Below are 21,093 nucleotides of genomic sequence, written 5' to 3'. Positions count from 1 at the left end.
GCGCGCTGTGTTAAGAAGCAGTGCGGCTTGGTTGGGTTGTGTTTCGGAGGACGCATGGCTTTCAACCTTCGTCTCTCCCGAGCCCGTATGGGAGTTGTAGCGATGAGACAAGATAGTAATTACTAGCAATTGGATACCACGAAAATCGGGGAGAAAAGGGGGTAAAATGTATTTTTAAAAAATGAATGAAAATGAAAGATGAAAATTGACAAACTAAAGGGTGTGCAATATAGAAGGGTAGTCAGTGGACATTCTGAACCTTGTTTGAAGTTATTAGGTCACATGACCAGGGAGCTATTGAAATTTAAAATTTTGAAAAATGTATGTAAAATCTTGTGAGATGAAAATTGACAAACTAAAGGGTGTGCAATGTGTAGGCCCACTGAGTGGACATTCTGAACCTTGTTTGAAGTCATTAGGTCACATGACCAAGGAGCTATTGAAATTTTACATTTAGAAAAATTCATGTAAAATCATGTGAAATGAAAATGGATAAACTAAAGGGTGTGCAATGTGTAGGCCCACTGAGTGGACATTCTGAACCTTGTGTGAAGTCAGTAGGTGACCAATGACCAATGAGCTATTGAAATTCAAAAATCTAAATAAATAATTTAAAATAGTGCGAGATGTAAATCAAAAAAAGAAAGTGTGTGCAATGTGTGTCTATGCCATCGGGTTAGCTACAACCAGTTTTTAATGTTTTCGGAGTAATGGTTAAAGAGCTATTGAAATTTGAAACATTTGATTTGTCACTATGTTGACGGTCCCTAACTACTGTTGGTGGATGTAAGGAAATCTACAGGCAAATATCCGTTGAATATCCAACCTGAAACTGTCTTTACCTCGGTGGGCAGGTTATAACATTATCCCCTTCACACCACTGAGCTGAATGGAGGGATAAAAACACCACTGGAAAAAAAATGTTGGTAATGAAGGATTTTCTGCTTTTGAAATGTGGCAACATTTTTACAATGTAGAACTAATTTCTAAATCAATTTTAGATGAGCCAGACCAAACAACCACCCCACTGAGGTGGATCAGAGATGGCAACCACCTCTTCACCAGGTGGATGGGCACTACAGTACTACCACAGACAGAACAATGAGACAGATATTTCACCGGATGTATACATTTGAAGCATCCGCTTGACGTTTCCACTCACTACCAAATAAGATGTAACGAGAAGGATTTTGGCTAACATTCTGCTAATTTTCTCATCAATTAAACATTTGATCTCAATACAGTTTTCTGTTCATAAAACTAAAATCTGTTACGGACAGAGTGGACTGTGTTTTGTAGACTTTACATTTTGCCAAAGTAATTTTTGTTTAGAAGTAGAGCAAAGGCGAATTTAGTTATTACTCATGTGCATTTCACAGAGTAGGCGTTCCCTAAAGGAAATAAGCAAAGAGACAATTGTGCACTGCCCTATGGGACTCCTGATCACAGCTGGTTGTGATACAGCCCAGGGTTGAACCAGGGTCTGTAGTGACGCCTTTAGCACTGAGATGCAYTGCCTTAGACTGCTGCGCCACTCGGAAGCCCCATCTTGGTGTAGTTGTAAAAATCTTTGGTACTACACTGTGCCCCACAAGAGATGGTACAGGACCCTTTAACAAACAAAAAAAATCAGCTGCAACTTCATGTACAACAACAATGCCTATAAAGTCTTTCCCTAAGGCGCAATACACATGAAAGGCCAGTAGATGGGGAACTAGTCCCACTAATGAGGTGACCCAATGTGACATTAGGAATGGCTTCCAACTGTGAAAGACATGACAATTCTTTGTGATTGGGATTTTTGTTCTGTTGAAAAGCAGATGTGGACAGTATTCAGCAGTTGTGGACAGTGGACAGTAGTTGTTGGTTTGTTTGACATTTTCCCCCCCTAAAACTTACAGAGGTACTCAAGACCTGGGTGAACCACAATCTGGTGTTGGATATCTTGTTCATTATAGTTTGCAGTGCTTTTCAAGTAAAAAACAAAGAATTTCAATATGAGTTTTTAGATTTTTTTGCCTTTATGGCACATTATCACTTATATACAGTAAGTGTCTCAAAAGTTWGTTTTGACATATTTTTTMGTCACTGACAGTGMGCTGAATCCATAGACCTAAAACAGTTGATGGTGCCTWTTACATAAATGCCTGTAGAAGCCCAAATGTGAAGGTAATGAAAAACGTCAAAAAAAGCCTTAGGCTTTAAGGTTTCTTAAAGGATTCCACTCAGAGGGACGGAAGCAATACTGTTACACACATACAAGTGAAATCTGAGGCTGCTGAGGGGAGGACGGCTCATAATACTGGTTAGAATCGAGTGTAATGACCCGTCCTCCCCTCAGCAGCCTCCACTGAWTCTGACCATTAATCTTGAGCAGAAAGTGGACACATGGAGACAAGATACAGTTTTTTGCCGTATGCCACAATGAGCCAAACTGCAAGCTCTCAACACTCTATCACAACACTGAAGTTCCATTTGGTAAACAAACAATATCATGGCACAGTATCCATCCATCCTCATCACACAACATTCATGCAAGCTATTCATTGAAATAATATCTCAAGATGGTATTTTTCTCTTCTCAATYCATATGCCAGTAATCAAACTATCTTCATAAATTTAAGAAATGSTCACGTAAAGCTTTGTCTTGTCTGATGGTCCACATCCTGGCCACTGAGCAGTATTTMCACTTTCACCACCCTGTGAATAGCTTAATCAGAAAGTGAATAACTTAATKAATTTAAGGTGACAGAATTAGATTGCATTTTTTGTCTCCTCCACTATGGTTTTAGCTCAGAATCTGAATGTCAAAGAAATGGATCAATGATATCTCCATATGCATTGGAGTCATGTCCTGGGTATTTTACAGCTTTTCTAGCATAAAGCTTCACRGACCAAAGCGCTGTTATACACTGAGTGTACAAAACATTAAGAACATGCTCTTTCCATGACATAGACTGACCAGGTGAATCCAGGTGAAAGCATGATCCCTTATTGATGTCACTTGTTGCATCCACTTCAATCAGTGTAGATAAAGGTGAGGAGACAGGTTAAAGAAGGATTTTTAAGCTTTGAGACAATTGAGACATGGATTGTGTATGTGCACCGTTGAGGGTGAATGGTCAAGACAAAATATTTAACTAAGTATGGTAGTAGGTGCCAGGCGCACCAGTTTGAGTGTGTCAAGAACTGCAACGCTGCTGGGTTTTTCACYCTCAACAGTTTCCCATGTGTATCAACAATGGACCACTACCCAAAGGACATCCAGCCAACTTGACACAACTGTCTGAAGCAATGGAGTCAACATGGGKAAGCATCCCTGTGGAACGGTTTTCGACCCCTTGTAGAGCCCATGCCCCGACAAATTGAGGGTGTTCTGAGGGCAAAAGGGGTAGCAACTCAATATTAGAAAGGTTTTRCTCATGTTTTGTATACTCAGTGTATGTAAGGCTACAAGTTGTTACAATCTAGTTTTTTTTGTGTGGGAGTCATATTTCTGTATATAATGTACAGTGGCAAGAAAAATATGTGAACCCTTTGGAATTACCTGGATTTCTGCATAGATTTGTCATTTGATCTGATCTTCATCTAAGTCACAATAATAGACAAACYCAGTCTGCTTAAACTAATAACAAACAAAKAATGTTACGTTTTCATGTCTTTACTGAACACACCGTGTAAACATTCACAGTGCAGGGTGGAAAAAGTATGTGAACCCTTGGATTTAATAACTGGTTGACCCTCCTTTTTGCAGCAATAACCTCAACCAAACATTTTCTGTAGTTGCCATTCAGAKCTGCACAACGGTCAGGAGGAATTTTGGACCATTCCMCTTTACAAAACCATATCAGTTCAGCAATATTCTTGGGATGTTTGGTGTGAACCTCTCTTTTGAGGTCATGCCACAGCATCTCAATCGGGTTGAGGTCAGGACTCTAACTGGGCCACTCCAGAAGGCGCATTTTCTTCTCTTGAAGCCCATTCTGTTGTTGATTTACTTCTGTGTTTTTTCTTGTTGTCCTGTTGCATCACCCAACATCTGTTGAGCTTCAATTGGTGGACAGATAGCCTTACATTCTCCTGCTAAATGTATTGATAAACTTGGGAATTCATTTTTCCGTCAATGATAGCAAGCTGTCCAGGCCCTGAGGCAGCAAAGCAGCCCTAACCACGATGCTCCCTCCACCATACTTTACAGTGGGGTGAGGTTTTGATGTTGGAGTGTTGTGCCTTTTTTCTCCACACATAGTGTTGTATGTTCCTCCAAACAACTCAACTGTAGTTTCATCTGTCCACGGAATATTTTGCCAGTAGCGCTTGGAAGATCCAGATGCTCTTTTGCGAACTCAGACGCGCAGCAATGTTTTTTTTGGACAGCAGTGGCTTCTTCCGTGACGTCCTCCTTGAACACCCATTCTTGTTTAGTGTTTTAGGTATTGTAGACTCGTCAACAGAATGTTAGCATGCCAGAGATTTATGTAAGTCTTTAGCTGACACTGGGATTCTGCTTAACCTCATTGAGCATTCTGCGCTGTGTTCTTGCAGTCAACTTTGTAAGACGGCCACTCCTAGGGAGAGTAGCAACAGTGCTGAACTTTTTGCATTTATAGACAGTTTGTCTTACCGTGAATTGATCAACATCAAGGCTTTTATATATACTTTTGTAACAATTTCCAGCTTTATGCAAGTCAACAATTCTTAATCTTAGTGATTGTAGAGCCTGGGGTCGGAGTGTGAAGTCAAAGCGCAGGAAACAGCAGGTGCAAATACAAATGTTCTTTAATGAACACGGACAAACTAGGCCACCCTACTAACACAATGGGTGTACTTCTAACCAACCCCAGACACGGGAAACGAACACAGTCCAGAAAACACGTAGCACCAAACCAACACCACTACTTACAAACAAACAATCCCGCACAAAGAAACGTGCGGGCCGGCTGACTAATAACCCCAACTAATTAACCCTAATACAAAACAGGTGAACCAATAAACACATAGGGAGGGAGAAAAGGATACAGTGGCAGCTAATAGGCCGGTGACGACGACCGCCGAACGCCACCCGAACGGAAGGAGACCTGCCTCGGTCAAGTCGTGACAGGTATTTTGAGATCTCTTTCTTCAAGGCATGGTTCACATCAGGCAATGCTTCTTGTGAATAGCAAACTCACATTTTGTGAGTGCTTTTTATAGGGCAGGGCAGCTCTAACCAACATCTCCAATCTCGTCTCATTGATTGGACTCCAGGTTAGCTGACTCCTGACTGAGCTTTTGGAGAAGTCATTAGCCTAGGGGTTCACACACTTTTTCCAACCTACACTGTGAAAGTTTAAATGATGTATTCAATATAGACAAGAAGAAATACAATCATTTGTGCGTTATTAGTTTAAGCACATTGTGTTTGTCTATTGTTGTGACTTAGACGAAGATCAGATCTAATTTTATGACCAATTTATGCAGAAATTCAGATAATTCCAAAGGGTTCACATACTTTTTCTTTCCACTGTACATAGAGGAGGGGCCTTAAAGGGTGCTGTGTGGGTGTAATAGAGTTTCCTTGAAATTACAATGCACTTCTCAGGAAACCTAGCTACCTGTCAGTGTGGGCACCGGTAGTTTAAGGAACCCCATCAGTGCGAGCACACAGGAGGTTTGAGGATTCCATGCGCAGGTTAGTGAAGTAGCTATTATCAGGATTATTCTAAACAGTGGGGGGATCAATAGGGGATCAATTATAGTCAAATATGAAAGGATAAGTATCACAAAACATAGACATCAGTCATTATTAAGCATGGTCTGGTTCATGTCTTAAAAGCAGTCTAGTTGGACAAAATCGTGCATGTTCTAAACAGTGTGGTGATMGCAGAATTGAGTCAGTTGTATAACTAYTTGAGTGGGATCGTTTAAGAAAAAATCTGTCATGCAGTATTTATTTCTATTTGTTATAATCTTTGAGAGATTCACCTGACTATTTAGGGTCATTCCTCACCTCATTTTATAATCACCAGGACATACACATACTCACTTATCAAGCACAGTTTTGAATGCTGAATCCCCTGGACAAGACGTTGATGTAGTTGAACATAATACAAATACCTTTTGGTACAAAATGTGTTTTATTGGATGTCAGGTGTGAAGTAAGGCAGACTGCAACCCTAGGTTCATTAGAAGATGCATCAAGGTCGTCTAAGACTGCGACCCTGGCTTGAGGAGCAGATACAGTCTGGGAAATACCCAGGGGTCACCTGGCGTGATGAGGTAAAACATTGTTTCAGATGTTTTAAATCATTTTACAATAAAAATGTCATAATCCAGATTGTCATTGCTTTTGTTCTTGTACATTTGTAGTATGGTTATACTGTACACTTAAATGCATTTAGGTCCACTGTCTGATACATAAAAATCTTGCTTAAGTTAGATATTTTGTAAGACTTCACTCACACCAGAAAATGCTTAGGTCCATATCCAACAGGTCTCATATCTCAAGTGAAATATCTTTCTGGTATAGCCAATATAATTTAAGTCCCCTCTCTAATAGAGGTCTCACTTCTTTCTTTTGGGAATATACTGCTTTTGTCACAGTCCAGATATGAAAAGATAAAAGGTTTACCATTTGGACTACTCTGCTTTGATCTTTAGACAGCTCAAGTTTTTCAGATTCCTTGGAAGCATGCGGCTCGACATGGTTGGAATATAGASAAGGACGCCACTTTGTTCCGAAACTGGGCGATACACACAGGTAAGAAGCAAGTTCAGACACCAACGGACAAAGCTCTCTGATTGCACCATGAAAAGCTCTCTTCCACCATGGTATGAAGGTATTATGTATACCCAAGTTTCGCATGGTCCGTTGCCGGTAAAGTGCATTTATCACATCTCTAAAGCAAGTTAGAATAGCAGCAAATGTATCAGTTTGCTTGCTCCAATATTTGTCACTGATACTTGATATTATAAATTATAATACATCCAGGTCAGCACTAAATATCCACTTCATTGTGTCTAGTGTTTGGATCATGGACCTAAAGAACAGAGTTCTGCATTTTTACATGACCCTTATGGATTATACCTTATCAAAGATTTGAGCCTTATTCTCATATTCAATSTACAATGGCCATAGCAACTGAAACACTGAAAAGCCATCTGCCTGTAAACACGTCACACAAGTCAAACTAAATGTTTATGATGTATTCAGATCTATGGATMGGAAAATCCATTTCCATTGTTGTAGATATGGATAATTTTATCAATTGCTAGAATTTTTATCTGTACTGACAAGAGCAACAAATTGACCTATTTGTGCATGTTTTCTAAGTCAGTAGTGAGAACCTTTGGGATAAAACAATACTTGCTCATCCTTGCTTGTATGTAAAATGACACCGTTCAGTTTTCCTTTGATTAATTAATTTTATCCCTTTGGTTCAAGGCAGATACAAACCTGGGATAGACAAGCCTGATCCGAAGACATGGAAAGCCAACTTCCGATGTGCCCTGAACTCTTTACCCGATGTGAAAGAGCTACAAGACAAGAGCATCAAGAAGGGCAGTAATGCTTTCAGGGTTTACATGATGCTGCCTTTTATTAAAATGACCAAACAAAGAAAAGGTGAGTAGCTTTAGAAAGCRATCAAGCGTAAACATCTCAATGACGGAATATAGCCCAGTGATAATAATGACAGTCGTGTTATTTGCTGCCATTTATTTTGTTGCTGTCTAGGACTAAAGGAGTCAGATGTTGCCATAAAACAAAGTCTGATCTCCCTCTCAGAAACTCACGCAGGTTCTTGTGCGCCACTGGATAGATTTGCAGGTAGGGACAAATAACTACATAGTGTATTGYCAGAAAGTCACTGTCCTGCATTCTCTTATGGTGTGTTGATCAATGAATTTGGTTCTCTTGGTATCAAGCCTTCTGTCAAATTCAATGTTTAATTAAGCATCAGTCACCCCTGTTTCCATAGAGGTTTTCCTGAAGTATAGAGGTGGGCAGGCCAGTCACAGCCCTGGTATATTTCATGTCAATGACAATTACCCTGCCTACAACACCATAAAGGATGAACAGTCACCAGAACAGTCCTACTCTCACCAGTCATCCTTAACACCTGAAGTGCATGGTAAGAGCTGCTAAGTATATAGCTAAAGTGCCAATGTATGTACATACAAAAGTAGTTCAAGCGCATTACTTTTTTTCTTTCTAGAAATAACTTTATGCATGYCCTTATTTTTACGTATACAGAAAGATCTGATACTACCACTGACGACAATGAGCAAGCAGAGGCTGTATTCAAGGTAAACTAGCAGTTGAAGTMTCTGTGATTTCAGAATTGTCATTTGTAAGTTCGTTAATATGGCTAATATATGTACATAAATTAAAATMACATTCCATGCATCTACAATTTTAAACCAGTGATATGTGCTCCTGCAGATAGTTGATCACCTAAAAACCATAGAGCACTGGAGCCAGTCTAATGAGAACAGAAGCTGGAGGGCAGCAGCCACCGGCTGGGTGGACTGTTACTGTAAGGCACTTGGCTACTGCCTACTTTCTCTTTACTCTCTAAACYGACAACTTTTTCAAATAATTTCCTCAGATATGGTTAACTTTTTGGGGTGGGAAATTCTTCTCAATATGTTTATCCTCCACTCTACAGGTGAGGATATGGATTACTTGGGGTATCCCTTACAGACCGATTGCTACACACAGAGTGCACAGCAAAGACCACTTCTATAAGATGAGTGGGAGCAACATGCATCTAACAGACTGCCATGCTAAAATCCCTGAAAAAGGTGGAGACATTTTTCTTCCAAGCCAAGCACAATTCTATAATGCTGTATTCAGATGAACTGTAAGCACATACAGTACATTAAAAACTGAGTMAATCACATTAAGCTGAACTGTCATTGTAGAATAGATTTTTTCCCCCTAAAATGTTTGCCTTTTTATTAAACTTAAATTGACAAAAGGCCTATATGTTTAAAGTTGTTTTCATTATAACTACAAACTCTTCTAGAAACTTAAATGGAGAGTATTAGCACAGTATCTCAGGAAATGCCCTTCAAGATACATGAAGCAAAGTCCATGGAGGAATTTCTTTCTTTAGGATAAAAAGGAGCAGGTACAAAAAAAGAAAGAAAACCCCCCCAAAATAGAGCAGACAACCATTTCATTCCTCAGACCACCTTTAATGAAAAAACATCTRATTCCAATGAATGAGTTTATCAAGTAGAGATAGTGAAATATATAATTGCAAAGCAATCAGCTCATACATATTTTGAGGATATACTTTCGGGCACAGGGTTAGCCAGTCTCACAAACACCAGTAAAAACCACCAGCTTGCTGTGCAGGAAACAGACAGCCATGTCATCAGTCCAGAGAATGGGAAGTCTGTGGTTAATAATCAAATGCACTGCTGAAGCTGCGTTTATGACTGCCTCCACCTCCTCTCCAGTTGCCACCACCGCCGCCGTTTCTGAAGCCATGGCCACCCCCTCGTCCTCCACCACCACGTCCACCGAAGGAGCGTCCGTATCCACGGTCACCACCCATGCGCTGTTTCTCCTCCAGCTCAGGGAGCTCTGTGGCGATTGACAGCTGCCAACGCCTACCATCCTGCCATGCATCCTGAGGAAAATAAAACTGGAGTGGTCACCACAAGTACAATAGTGTCTCTGTGTTACTAACCACATTATCTACGTTTTTTGTTTTGTTTTTTACGAATGAGGGATTGCTTTTGTTGTGAAACTTGAGGAGTAGCATCACTCATACAAAGCTTGACAGTACGGCTGGGGAAATAATACACCAAACTGCACACAATGAAAATTCAGTTTGAAAAAAGGGCTTGGATAACTGCTCCTCTTAGCTTTGAATCACCTTACACCAAGCCTTTTACATGTGTCCAATTGCTCACAGTTAAGAGGAAAGGTATCTCTGCTTTCTACTTACTTGGTACTCCTTTACTTTGTCAGCTGGAACATCAAAACAGACTCCCTGCAAAACAAAATTCACTCATAATATTAATATTTTCACTTAACATTAGGCAAGTCAATTACAGTCTCAATAGTATTGTCATTATAGTACTAACAGTGAATGAGGGTGGTTTTATTTCAAAGGTGAAAACAGAGACGTCACCTGTCCCCTCCCGACCTGAGGGACATTAAATGACAAGCCTACCATTTTGCCCTTGAGGAAGGTCATCCCCCGGATCGCATCGTTAATCTCCTCTCCCAGCTGCTCCTTTAGACCACGCCAAGCACAGCCAATGTTGTGCAGCTCCTGGGAGCAGTTCATTGTCATTGTGGTGTAGCCCTGGAAGGTTTGAACAACAAACATGAACATTAAATATAAGTTCAAACCATTCAGGGCATTTACATGTCATTCATTATTCAATTGCTACATATAAATGGCACTGAATGTGTGAGTTAGTAGAGCCTGAACACTCACAGCGTCAGAGTTGAGGAGGGACCTCTGCTCCAGGGCAGTGGCACCTGATATGTGTGCCAGGGCGGCAGCCAGGGCATCCACGGCCCCACGCTCCTCAATCAGCTTGGTAGCAGACACACGGAAGTACTCAATGGCTTGGGGAGGCACAGAGTCTAAAAACCTCACTGCGTCTTTACTGGAGGATTTGATGATGTCATTGGCAGTGGGCACTCCAACTCTCTTAAATGTGATGCCTGCTTTCTGCTCTACGTATCGGAGCTGGTCTTCCTCTTTGCGTTGGTAGAAACAGATGCAGACGCCTGTCCTGCCAGCCCTACCAGTGCGACCTGACCGGTGAATGTATGACTCCACATCCTGGTAGAGGGTCAAAGCAACGTTCATATTTTAATACATTGTTCTTACTAGATCGATTAAAGTGTTACTACACAGGTATAAGAGCAAACTAACAGTTATCACCGTATTTGTCTACCTTTGGGGGTGAGCACTGCACGACCAGGTCTACCTCTGGGATGTCCAACCCACGAGCAGCAACGTTGGTGGCCACCAAGACCTCAAAGGTGCCACTTCTGAAGCCTTTCAATGTGATCTCCCTCTGCTTCTGAGGAATGTCCCCATGAAGTGACTGGGAACTCTGTAACATTCAACATTTATCACAATCAGTCAGATAATGAATCAGCCAATGAACCCATTACAAATAAAGTCAACTATCTCACTTCATTTTCAATGTAATTTACATCTCAAGGTCTAACCTTCCATGTTTATCCTGGACAGACCTATACGCTTACTACGCAATTTGAGTAGGGACCTGCAAATTACGCAAGGGCCCCGCCTCCCCCTCATGCCAAAGTGGGTGTCAATGTTTACAACTTAATTGAGAGGGTGAAGCGGAACTATCCTTCTGGTCACTAAAAAAGAAGAAAAAAAACACAATGAGAGTGAATTGAGGGAACAGCAATCAGGTAAACTTGTGTTCTCTCCTCTCCAAGATTGATGTCAGCAAATAACATGAATGTTAAGTTGATGTGCTAGCTTACAGTGCATCTCTCTCTAGTCTGTCTGTCTTGCTAACCTAGCTGGGCAGTGCATCTCTTGGTCTGTCTTTGTCTTGCTTGCTTGCCAGCCACTTCCAGGGCTGTGTCCTGTGACTTTGTGCCTGACAAAACTGAGAGTGAAATACAAATATTTATTACGTTTGATAAACACCAACGGGCAATGGTGTTTATAAACTTCAGCTTGGAAAAGATAACCACGTGAACGTGCGTTCACGTGCACGAAATGAAACTTGCGCTTTCCAGCAGCAACCTCTGTTGGGACCAGTCCAGACAATATATGGGCGTGATGGCACTCCTCATAGGCGCACATCATTTTAAAACAAGACAATGATTATCTAGTCTCTCAGTCAAGGTTTAGTTACAACTCTGGACTAATGCAAGATGGAAAGCAATGGATTGACATTGATTTATATATTGAATTTAAAATGTTGATTAGCTGGGCATACTGGGCAATATGGATGCACATCACTCAGTAAATAATAACCATCAAGTATTCAGCCAAACCATAGTATAAATAGTATTTTATATTTGAAATTGAATAAAAGGAAATCTGGGGGAGCCAGTTTGAATGGGCCTGATGCAGCTGATAACAATACTATTATTAATTTTACCTATAATTTACAGGTACTATGCTTAAGTTTGTCAGTAGAGATGCTGGATCATCAGCCAGTTGAAGCACAGACTCAGTTGATCCATCCATCCTGTTGATCCACATCCAGACTCAGTCAGTACTTAACACAGACCCAGTACAGCCGGCTTCAGCAAATATTAACACAGACCCAGTACTGGCAGCTTCAGCAAATCTAACACAGACCCAGTACTGGCAGCTTCAGCAAATAGTAACACAGACCCAATACAACCGTCTTCAGCAAATACTAACACAGACCCAGTACGGCAGCTTCAGCAAATACTAACACAGACCAGTACTGGCAGCTTCAGCAAATAGTAACACAGACCCAGTACAGCCGGCTTCAGCAAATATTAACACAGACCCAGTACTGGCAGCTTCAGCAAATACTAACACAGACCCAGTACTGGCAGCTTCAGCAAATAGTAACACAGACCCAATACAACCGTCTTCAGCAAATACTAACACAGACCCAGTACTGGCAGCTTCAGCAAATACTAACACCAGACCCAGTACTGGCAGCTTCAGCAAATAGTAACACAGAACCAGTACAGCCGGCTTCAGCAAATACTAACACAGACCCAGTACTGGCAGCTTCAGCAAATAGTAAACACAGACCCAGTACAACCGTCTTCAGCAAATACTAACACAGGACCCAGTAACTGGCAGCTTCAGCAAATACTAAAACCAGACCCAGTACTGGCAGCTTCAGCAAATACTAACACAGACCCAGTACTGGCAGCTTCAGCAAATAGTAACACAGACCCAATACAACCGTCTTCAGCAAGTACTAACACAGGCCCAGGTGAAGTACAGGCAGCCTCAGCCAGTACTAGCACAACCAGAGGTGTGCAGCCAGTATCAGATACAAGCTGCTCAGACCCTAATAGAACAGTTGCTGCTCCACCAAATTACACAGCAGATTGGCCCCCAGTCTTAACATACTTAGTGTGCAGAGGTCCATTCAAACCAGGACTGAATTTTTCTTACCCTAAAGACAAGTCCAGAAGAGGTTTCCATTCAGGCTTATTACAGAAACAGCTGTCAAATGGGGAAAAGATTACCAGGAGCTGGCTTTCATAATCAAAAACTACGCTGTGTATTGTTTTTGCTGTAAGCTCTTTTCTAAAAGATTACAAAATAAAGGAAGGCTTGAATGTCTGGTCAAATATCAACGGCATTCTGAAACACCATGCGGGTAGTCCTGAACACACAAACAATATGATTAAGTGGAGAGAACTTGATCTGCGCCTAAGTCGGGAACAGACTCCTGATCAGATACAAATGACAATTTGAGGCTGAAAGAAAGAGATGGCAGGATGTCCTTACACGTTTAATAAGTATCACCCAGTCTCTGGCTGAAAGAAACCTAGCATTCAGGGGTTCATCAGACAAACTCTTCCAACCAGATAATGGAAACTTCCTAAAAGAGGTTGAATTACTGGCAAAATTTGAAAATCATCTCAGCAAAATGAAAGATGGAGAGACACATGCTCATTACTTTGGGAAGTGCGCACAGAATGAGCTGGTACAGATTGTGAGTGACAAGATTCTGGAAGCAATAGTGACTCAAGTAAGAGACTCAAAGAACTTCTCCATTATCTTGGACTGTACACCTGACAGTCACCAGGAGCAAATGTCCATTATTCTGAGAAGTGTAGCTTTAAAGGGAAAGCCAGAGATCAAGGAGCACTTCCTCTGCTTTGTGAATGTTGAGGTTACAACAGGCATGAATCTGTCCACTGTCATCTTAGATAAGCTGAACGAGCTGAAGATTCCATTTGAAGATTACAGAGGGCAAGCTTATCATAATGGGGCCAACATGAAGGGCAAGCACCAAGGAGTACAAGCCAGACTGCTCAAAAAATATCCCAGAGCTGTGTTCGTACCATGTGGAGCACATACTCTAAACCTTGTCATTGCAGATGCTGCCAAATCTTCAAAAGATGCAGTTGGGTTTTTTGGGCATGTGCAAAAGCTCTTCATGTTCTTTTCAGCTGGCACACAAAGATGGGAGTGTTTTGAAGAAACATGTGAACATAACCGTGAAGTCACGGAGTGACATGATGAGAGAGTAGGCTCCAAAGTCTTCATGCATTCAGGTATCAGGCTTCTGAGGTTCGGGAGGCATTACTGAAAGCCAGGCAGATGATCAACAATCCTGTGGCCAAAGTGGAGGCAGAAGCACTCGCAGAGTAAGTTGGGTCCTACCGCTTCTTGATTTACTGTGTCGTATGGTGGGATAATGAGAATGACAAACAAGGTGAACAAGCTCCTCCAATCCGCCTCAATGCAGTTGGATATCGCAGTGAATTTAATCTCAAAAGCAAAGGCCTCCCTCACTACATACCGGGAAACTGGATTCGCTGAGGCCCAGACAACAGCCAAAAGCATTTATGAAGAAATTAATGTGGAGGCTATTCTGAAAGAGAGTAGACTGAGAAACAGCAAGAGGCATTTCAGCTATGAGGCTTCTGATGAACCAGTGACTGATGCACTGAAAAACATTGAAGTTTACTACTACTTCAACATTGTGGTCGACTCTGCTGTGACATCTATGGATGAGAGATTTGAAACACTCAACCAGGTGAAAACCAAATACAGAGTGCTGCTGAACTTCAGCACTGCCTCTCAGATGTCCCGTGGATCTTTAAAGGCTCACTGCATGGAAGTTGAAAATACTCTAACCTTCAGAGATGATCGTGACATCAGTGGAATGGATCTTGCACACGAGATTCAGAATTTACCTGATCTGCCATCAGATAAGATGACTGCCTTTGAGCTGCTTTCCTTTCTCTGTGAGAAAAACCTGGAGGAACTCTATCCTAACCTTTGGATAGCCCAAAGAATTGCAGTCACCCTACCAGTAACATTGGCAGAGAGGAGCTTTTCAAAATTAAAGCTCATCAAAAAGCTACCCGAGGTCTTCCATGTCACAGGAACGTTTGAGTCATCTGGCCATCATGATGATGACATCATTGATGATTTTGCCTCAAGAAAGTGCAGAAGAGTATTATTTTTATGGTAAGATTTTAATTCAAACATTCAAATGTTTACACACTTAGTAACATTTAAGATTGTATGGCAGAAGTGCATTTGTGTAAACGACTGCTTAACTAACTATGTGACATACTTTCTTAATTTCTTCCAGACAGTCCAGATAGACAGGTGCCCATGCTGAAAATGCCCAGGCTGTAGAGGGAACCAAAGTTAATCACACAGCTGTATAGGTTTTATTTTACTATTTTGATACTTATAGCTGCAGCCATGGCCTATAGGCTTATGTTTACATTGTATAGACAAAGCTAATTGTATAATATTGTGAGGACTGGACTAATTACGAGGCAGCAGAGCCAAAGCTCAGTGTTATATTTGATTATTTTCTCCATTTTATATTTTCTACAATTTCTTATTTATTTTAATGTTAATATTCACTTATCTTAAGATTCTATAGGAAATATTATATTCAATAAATATTGTTTGTTTATCCCTCATTCTGTATAGGTCTACATATTCTTAGACCGACAGATGGAGCAAACTGTTTTAAAGGAGGGAGGATTGTAGTGGGAGCACTGGGGTGTCAGGTGTGACAATGGCAAATGGTTTACATGGCTCACGGGTCAGGCAGGAGGGACCCTTAGCAGAATTTTGCTTAGGGCCCCTGGGAGGTCAGGACTGGCTCTGATCCTGGTATCAATGTCATACCTCACAAATGTTCTGTATGCACTGTGTAACAAAATAAATAAAAAACGCTATGGCAGGTTTCTGGTACCTGTTTTATGGAGGTGTTCATTGACAGCTCGTTGGCATCCTTCTTGGTCTCACAGAAGACGATGGTACGGCCGTGGCTGCCACTGTACACCTGGACCACATCCCCAATGACTGCAGCCCTCTGAGACCAGTGACACGCAATGGCAAGGTGCTGGGTGGGGAGCAAGAGACCGAGAACTTTTAATAAAGTGCTGATAAGTGTGAAAATGACAATGTTCAGTAGGCCCGAGTGAACCAAACAAAACAAATGAAAAACATTTTTATATGACTGCCAAGTCAGTAATGTGTGGTATTTTACCAGTTTGACATGAACCACAGAATAAGGTAGATGGCGTGTAGGCAGGTTAAATATCTCTGCTATATGGAAACTGGTTTGCGTGTGAGTGTCAGAAGTGGCAAAAATGTGGCTCACATAGCTTTAAGGCTCGCATAGCTTTAGCCAGAGGAAACTGGTTCAGCAAGTAGGATATTTAAGAAACTTGTTGTACATTTCTTAAGAATCATGCAACTATTAACAAAATTAAAAACAAAAGTATTAATAGCAGCCTGGTGGCTTCACGTTACTCAATAGAAAAAGGCATAAATTATACATTTGTTTTCTAAAATGTACATTTCAAAGATCAACATTTTCATCTGAATTAATCTGAAGTCTGACCAATATTTAAACCAAAGTGGAAACCATTGTCAATCAAAATAAAAGATCACTTGTTGAAAGCATAACATATTTTTTCTTTGTTACCTCTACTGTGGTGGCAGCTTTCTGGGTCTTTTTGCCAATGAGGTCCACATGCACATAGGTTGGCCTCATGTACTTCTTTGCCACAACATACACCCATGGTGGGCATGTGGCAGAGAAGAGCAGGGTCTGGGGATTGCTCTCAGAGTCTGCACACAGAAAACATTGGATCAGATGTGTGCATTTACTATCGTCTGACTCAGTACTACTGATGAGGTATACTATCAAGGCCTCCCATCCAACCTAAGGTAAACCTACAGTATATGGCCTAAATCAAACAATCCCATATGAAAACGTCTCGTTACCTTTTTGGTAAGATGCAGAAAGTATCTCCTCCACCTGTTCTGCAAAGCCCATATCAAGCATTTGGTCCACTTCATCTAATACAACGTGCTTCAATTGAGACAGGTCCAGTTTGTTATTCTGTAGATGGTCCTTGATACGACCTGGAGTTCCCACTAGGAAATCGATGCCACTGCGGATTGCATCAACTGTGGGGAAAAACATTTCCCCCCCACAAATATGATCAACTTAACCATATGCAATTTACAGTATTACGTTCCACCCCAAAAATAAGGCTGAGGATCTGACTTTTCTGGACCCCGCTTCCCGGCGGCTGGGGTCGTGTGGCTTATGCGCATGTGTGGGATTCTCTACTTTTGCTCTACCCGTAGAGAACCTCACTTCACGTGTCTCACTGTCAATCGCGGATGATAATTCTTCAAATTTCACCGGTAAAACATCCACGCCACATCTGTATATCAATAATTTGATCTCAATCAGTTTCATGGGGATATGCACTTAGATCTACTTTAGCTATAAGCTACAAATTCGAAGTAGCCTACAATGTTGTTTTGAATTATGTGCAGCGAGTGAATTCTAGAGCAGACGGTGTTAACAAACTGTAGCATAGCCTACCAATGTTAAGTTTCAACCAAAGCACATATTTTGCCTCGCTCGCTGTTGTGGCCACATGAGAAAAATGCGACCATTCACACAATCATCTTAAAATTTCATAAGAAATGGGTGGTGTTTAAAAAAAAATCTTACACTGACATTAAAGTGAAAAAGTGATCCATTTTCATTTGGAAGAGTCAGCTTTTTAAACCAAAATGGCTCAGTTTAAATTGTTTTTACATTGTAGTAAAACAAAAACTCATTTGATATTATATCCTGTGCTATTATGTAGAATACTTATGTGATCTTTATTAAGCTTTGATCTAACTTTAAAAAACAAGCAACATCTGCCAGAGTAGCGTTATCTCTACGAGTGTGTGTGGAGTGAGGGTCCGGCACATGCGCGGACTTCGGAACCTTTAACTGTTGGGAAGAAAGGTTCTGAAAGGTCGGATCCGCAGCCACTCGTAAATAATAGGCACTTTGCAATGAAGCCAAATTTTTGTACTAGATCAATTGTAGGAATACTACTCACGTTGAGGGTTGTAGGAGCTCCCACCATAGAAACAGGTAACAGACAGTTTCTTTGTCATGTCCTTGAAATCCTTGGCTACTTGAATAGCCAATTCTCTCGTTGGAGCAAGGCACAGAACCTTAAAAAAAATTAAAAAATTAAAAGAGAAACGGTTAATGATAAACATAAAGCGTTCCAGAAGCCTTCTGGTCAAAAGATTATGGATGCTCCACAAAACTATTCTTAAGAAATAAGGCACGGGGAGGTGAGGTATATTGGCCATATACCCCCCAAAAAATTAAACAGATACCGGCCTTACTGCAATTATAAATCGGATACCAACATGAATATAACAGCAAACAAGTAGATTTGCTTCATACCTGTGGGATATTGTCTGATACACAGTGCCTTCAGAAAGTATTCATACTCCTTGACTTATTCCACAATTTGTTGTGTTACAGCCTGAATTCAAAACAGATTAAATAGATTTTTTTCACTTTATTGAAAAATAAATACAATTTACATACAGTTGAAGTCGGAAGTTTACATAGACCTTAGCCAAATACATTTAAACTCAGTTTTTCACAATTACTGACATTTAATCCTAGTAAAAATTCCCTGTCTTAGGTCAGACAGGATCACCACTTTATTTTAAGAATGTGAAATGTCAGAATAATAGTAGAGAGAATGATTTATTTCAGCTTTTCTTTCTTTCATCACATTCCCAGTGGGTCAGAAGTTTACATACACTCAATTAGTATTTGGTAGCATAGCCTTTAAATTGTTTAACTTGGGTCAAACGTTTTGAGTAGCCTTTCACAAGCTTCCCACAATAAGTTGGGTGAAGTTTGGCCCATTCCTCCTGTCAGAGCTGGTGTAACTGAGTCAGGAATGTAGGCCTCCTTGCTCGCACACGCTTTGTCAGTTCTGCCCACAAATATTCTATAGGATTGAGGTCAGGGCTTTGTGATGGCCACTCCAATACCTTGACTTTGTTGTCCTTAAGCCATTTTGCCACAACTTTGGAAGTATGCTTGGGGTCATTGTCCATTTGGAAGACCCATTTGCAACCAAGCTTTAACTTCCTGACTGATGTCTTGAGATGTTGCTTCAACATATCCACATAATGTACCTTCCTCATGATGCCATCTATACTGTAAAGTCCACCACTCCCTCCTGCAGCAAAGCACCCCCACAACATGATGCTGCCAGCCCCGTGCTTCACGTTTGGGATGGTGTTCTTCGGCTTGCAAGCCTCCCCCCTTTTCCTCCAAACATAACGATGGTCACTATGGCCAAACAGTTCTATTTTTGATTCATCAGACCAGGGGACATTTCTCCAAAAAGTACAATCTTTGTCCCCATGTGCAGTTGCAAACCGTAGTTTGGCTTTATTATGCGGTTTTGGAGCAGTGGCTTCTTCCTTGCTGAGCGGCCTTTTATGTCGATATAGGACTCGTTTTACTGTGGATATAGATACTTTTGTACCCATTTCCTCCAGCATCTTCACAAGGTCCTTTGCTGTTGTTCTGGGATTGATTTGCACTTTTCGCACCAAAGTACGTTAATCTCTAGGAGACAGAACACGTCTCCTTCCTGAGCGGTATGATGGCTGCGTGGTCCCATGGTATTTATACTGGAGTACTATTGTTTGTACAGATGAACGTGGTACCTTCAGGCTTTTGGAAATTGCTCCAAAGGATGAACCAGACTTGTGGAGGTCTACAAAATAATTTCTGAGGTCTTGGCTGATTTCTTTTGATTTTCCCATGATGTCAATCAAAGAGGCACCGAGTTTGAAGTTAGGCCTTGAAAAACATCAACAGGTACACCTCCAATTGACTCAAATGATGTCAATTAGCCTATCAGAAGCTTCTATAGCCATGACATCATTTTCTGGAATTTTCCAAGCTGTTTAAAGGCACAGTCAAATTAGTGTATGTAAACTTCTGACCCCTGGAATTGTGATACAGTGAATTATAAGTGAAATAATCTGTCTGTAAACAATTGTTGGAAAAATTACAGCTGAGTCTTTCTGAGTAAGTATAAGAGCTTTGCATACCTGGATTGTACAATATTTGCCCATTATTCTTTACAAAATTCTTCAAGCTCTGTCAAATTGGTTGTTTATCATTGCTAGTCTTGCAATAGATTTTCAAGCAGATTTAAGTCAAAAGCATAACTCTGCAACATTCAATGTCGTCTTGGTAAGCAACTCCAGTGTAGATTTGGCCTTGTGTTTCAGGTCATTGTCCTGCTGAAAGGTGAATTCTTCTCCCATTGTCTGGTGGAAAGCAGACGGAACCAGGTTCTTCTCTAGGATTTTTCCTGTGCTTAGCTCTATACCGTTTATATTTATCCCGCAAAACTCCCCAGTCCTTATCAACGAAAAGCATACCCATAACATGATGCAGCCACTACTAAGCTTGAAAATATGGAGTGGTACTCGGTAATGTGTTGTATTGGATATGCCCCAAACATAACACTTCATATTTAGTACAAAACATTTTTGCTTACTTTGCCACATTTTTTCCAGTATTACCTTAATGTCTTGTTCAAACAGGATGCATGTTTTGAATATTTTTATTTTCTACAGGCTTCCTTTTCACTCCATCAATTAGGTTAATATTGTGCAGTAACTACAATGTCATTGACCCATCCTCAGTTTTCTCCGATCACAGGCCTTTATACTCTAACTGTTTTAAAGTCACCATTGGCCTCATGGTGAAATCCCTGAGCGGTTTCCTTCCTCTCTGGTAACTGAATTAGGAAGGACACCTGCATCTTTGTAGGGACTGGGTGTATTGATACACCATCAAAAGTGTAATCAATAACTTCACCATGCTCAAAGGGATATTCTATGTCTGCTTTAAAACACACATTTATATATACAGTATATCACAAAAGTGAGTACACCCCTCACATTTTTGTAAATATTTGAGTATATCTTTTCATGTGACAACACTGAAGAAATGACACTTTGCTACAATGTAAAGTAGTGAGTGTACAGCTTGTATAACAGTGTAAATTTGCTGTCCCCTCAAAATAACTCAACA

General features: G+C 40.8%; 2 protein-coding genes across 3 annotated transcripts in view; one reads left to right on the top strand and one right to left on the bottom strand.

The window, feature by feature from the left end:
* The first annotated feature begins 5,590 nt into the window (after positions 1-5,590).
* On the top strand, positions 5,591-9,000 carry irf1a (interferon regulatory factor 1a). Its single transcript, XM_024007643.2, has 9 exons — positions 5,591-5,671; positions 6,131-6,258; positions 6,640-6,739; positions 7,424-7,603; positions 7,715-7,807; positions 7,959-8,111; positions 8,234-8,286; positions 8,423-8,516; positions 8,649-9,000. Exons 2-9 carry the CDS (start codon positions 6,172-6,174, stop codon positions 8,726-8,728), a joined length of 840 nt encoding a protein of 279 aa, XP_023863411.1. The 5' UTR covers positions 5,591-5,671; positions 6,131-6,171; the 3' UTR covers positions 8,729-9,000.
* Positions 9,001-9,159: 159 nt separating this feature from the next.
* The window catches only part of LOC111977879 (nucleolar RNA helicase 2), a 21,495-nt gene continuing 9,561 nt past the window's right edge, over positions 9,160-21,093 (bottom strand). For both annotated transcript variants that reach the window (XM_024007641.2, XM_070448612.1), the window contains exons 6-14: positions 18,059-18,176; positions 16,932-17,117; positions 16,630-16,775; positions 15,892-16,041; positions 10,909-11,070; positions 10,440-10,793; positions 10,170-10,304; positions 9,942-9,986; positions 9,160-9,620 (exon numbers count right to left, since the gene is read on the bottom strand). In XM_024007641.2, coding sequence (XP_023863409.1) covers positions 9,390-9,620; positions 9,942-9,986; positions 10,170-10,304; positions 10,440-10,793; positions 10,909-11,070; positions 15,892-16,041; positions 16,630-16,775; positions 16,932-17,117; positions 18,059-18,176 — 1,527 coding nt within the window. In that variant the 3' untranslated portion in view covers positions 9,160-9,389. The remainder of the gene's footprint in view (positions 9,621-9,941; positions 9,987-10,169; positions 10,305-10,439; positions 10,794-10,908; positions 11,071-15,891; positions 16,042-16,629; positions 16,776-16,931; positions 17,118-18,058; positions 18,177-21,093) is intronic.

This window comes from Salvelinus sp. IW2-2015, linkage group LG18 (genome assembly GCF_002910315.2).
Source record: "Salvelinus sp. IW2-2015 linkage group LG18, ASM291031v2, whole genome shotgun sequence".
NCBI classification, from domain to species: Eukaryota; Metazoa; Chordata; class Actinopteri; order Salmoniformes; family Salmonidae; genus Salvelinus; species Salvelinus sp. IW2-2015.
The sequence above is the reverse complement of the archived record's forward strand: the minus strand, read 5'-3'. Positions and strand labels throughout refer to the sequence as shown.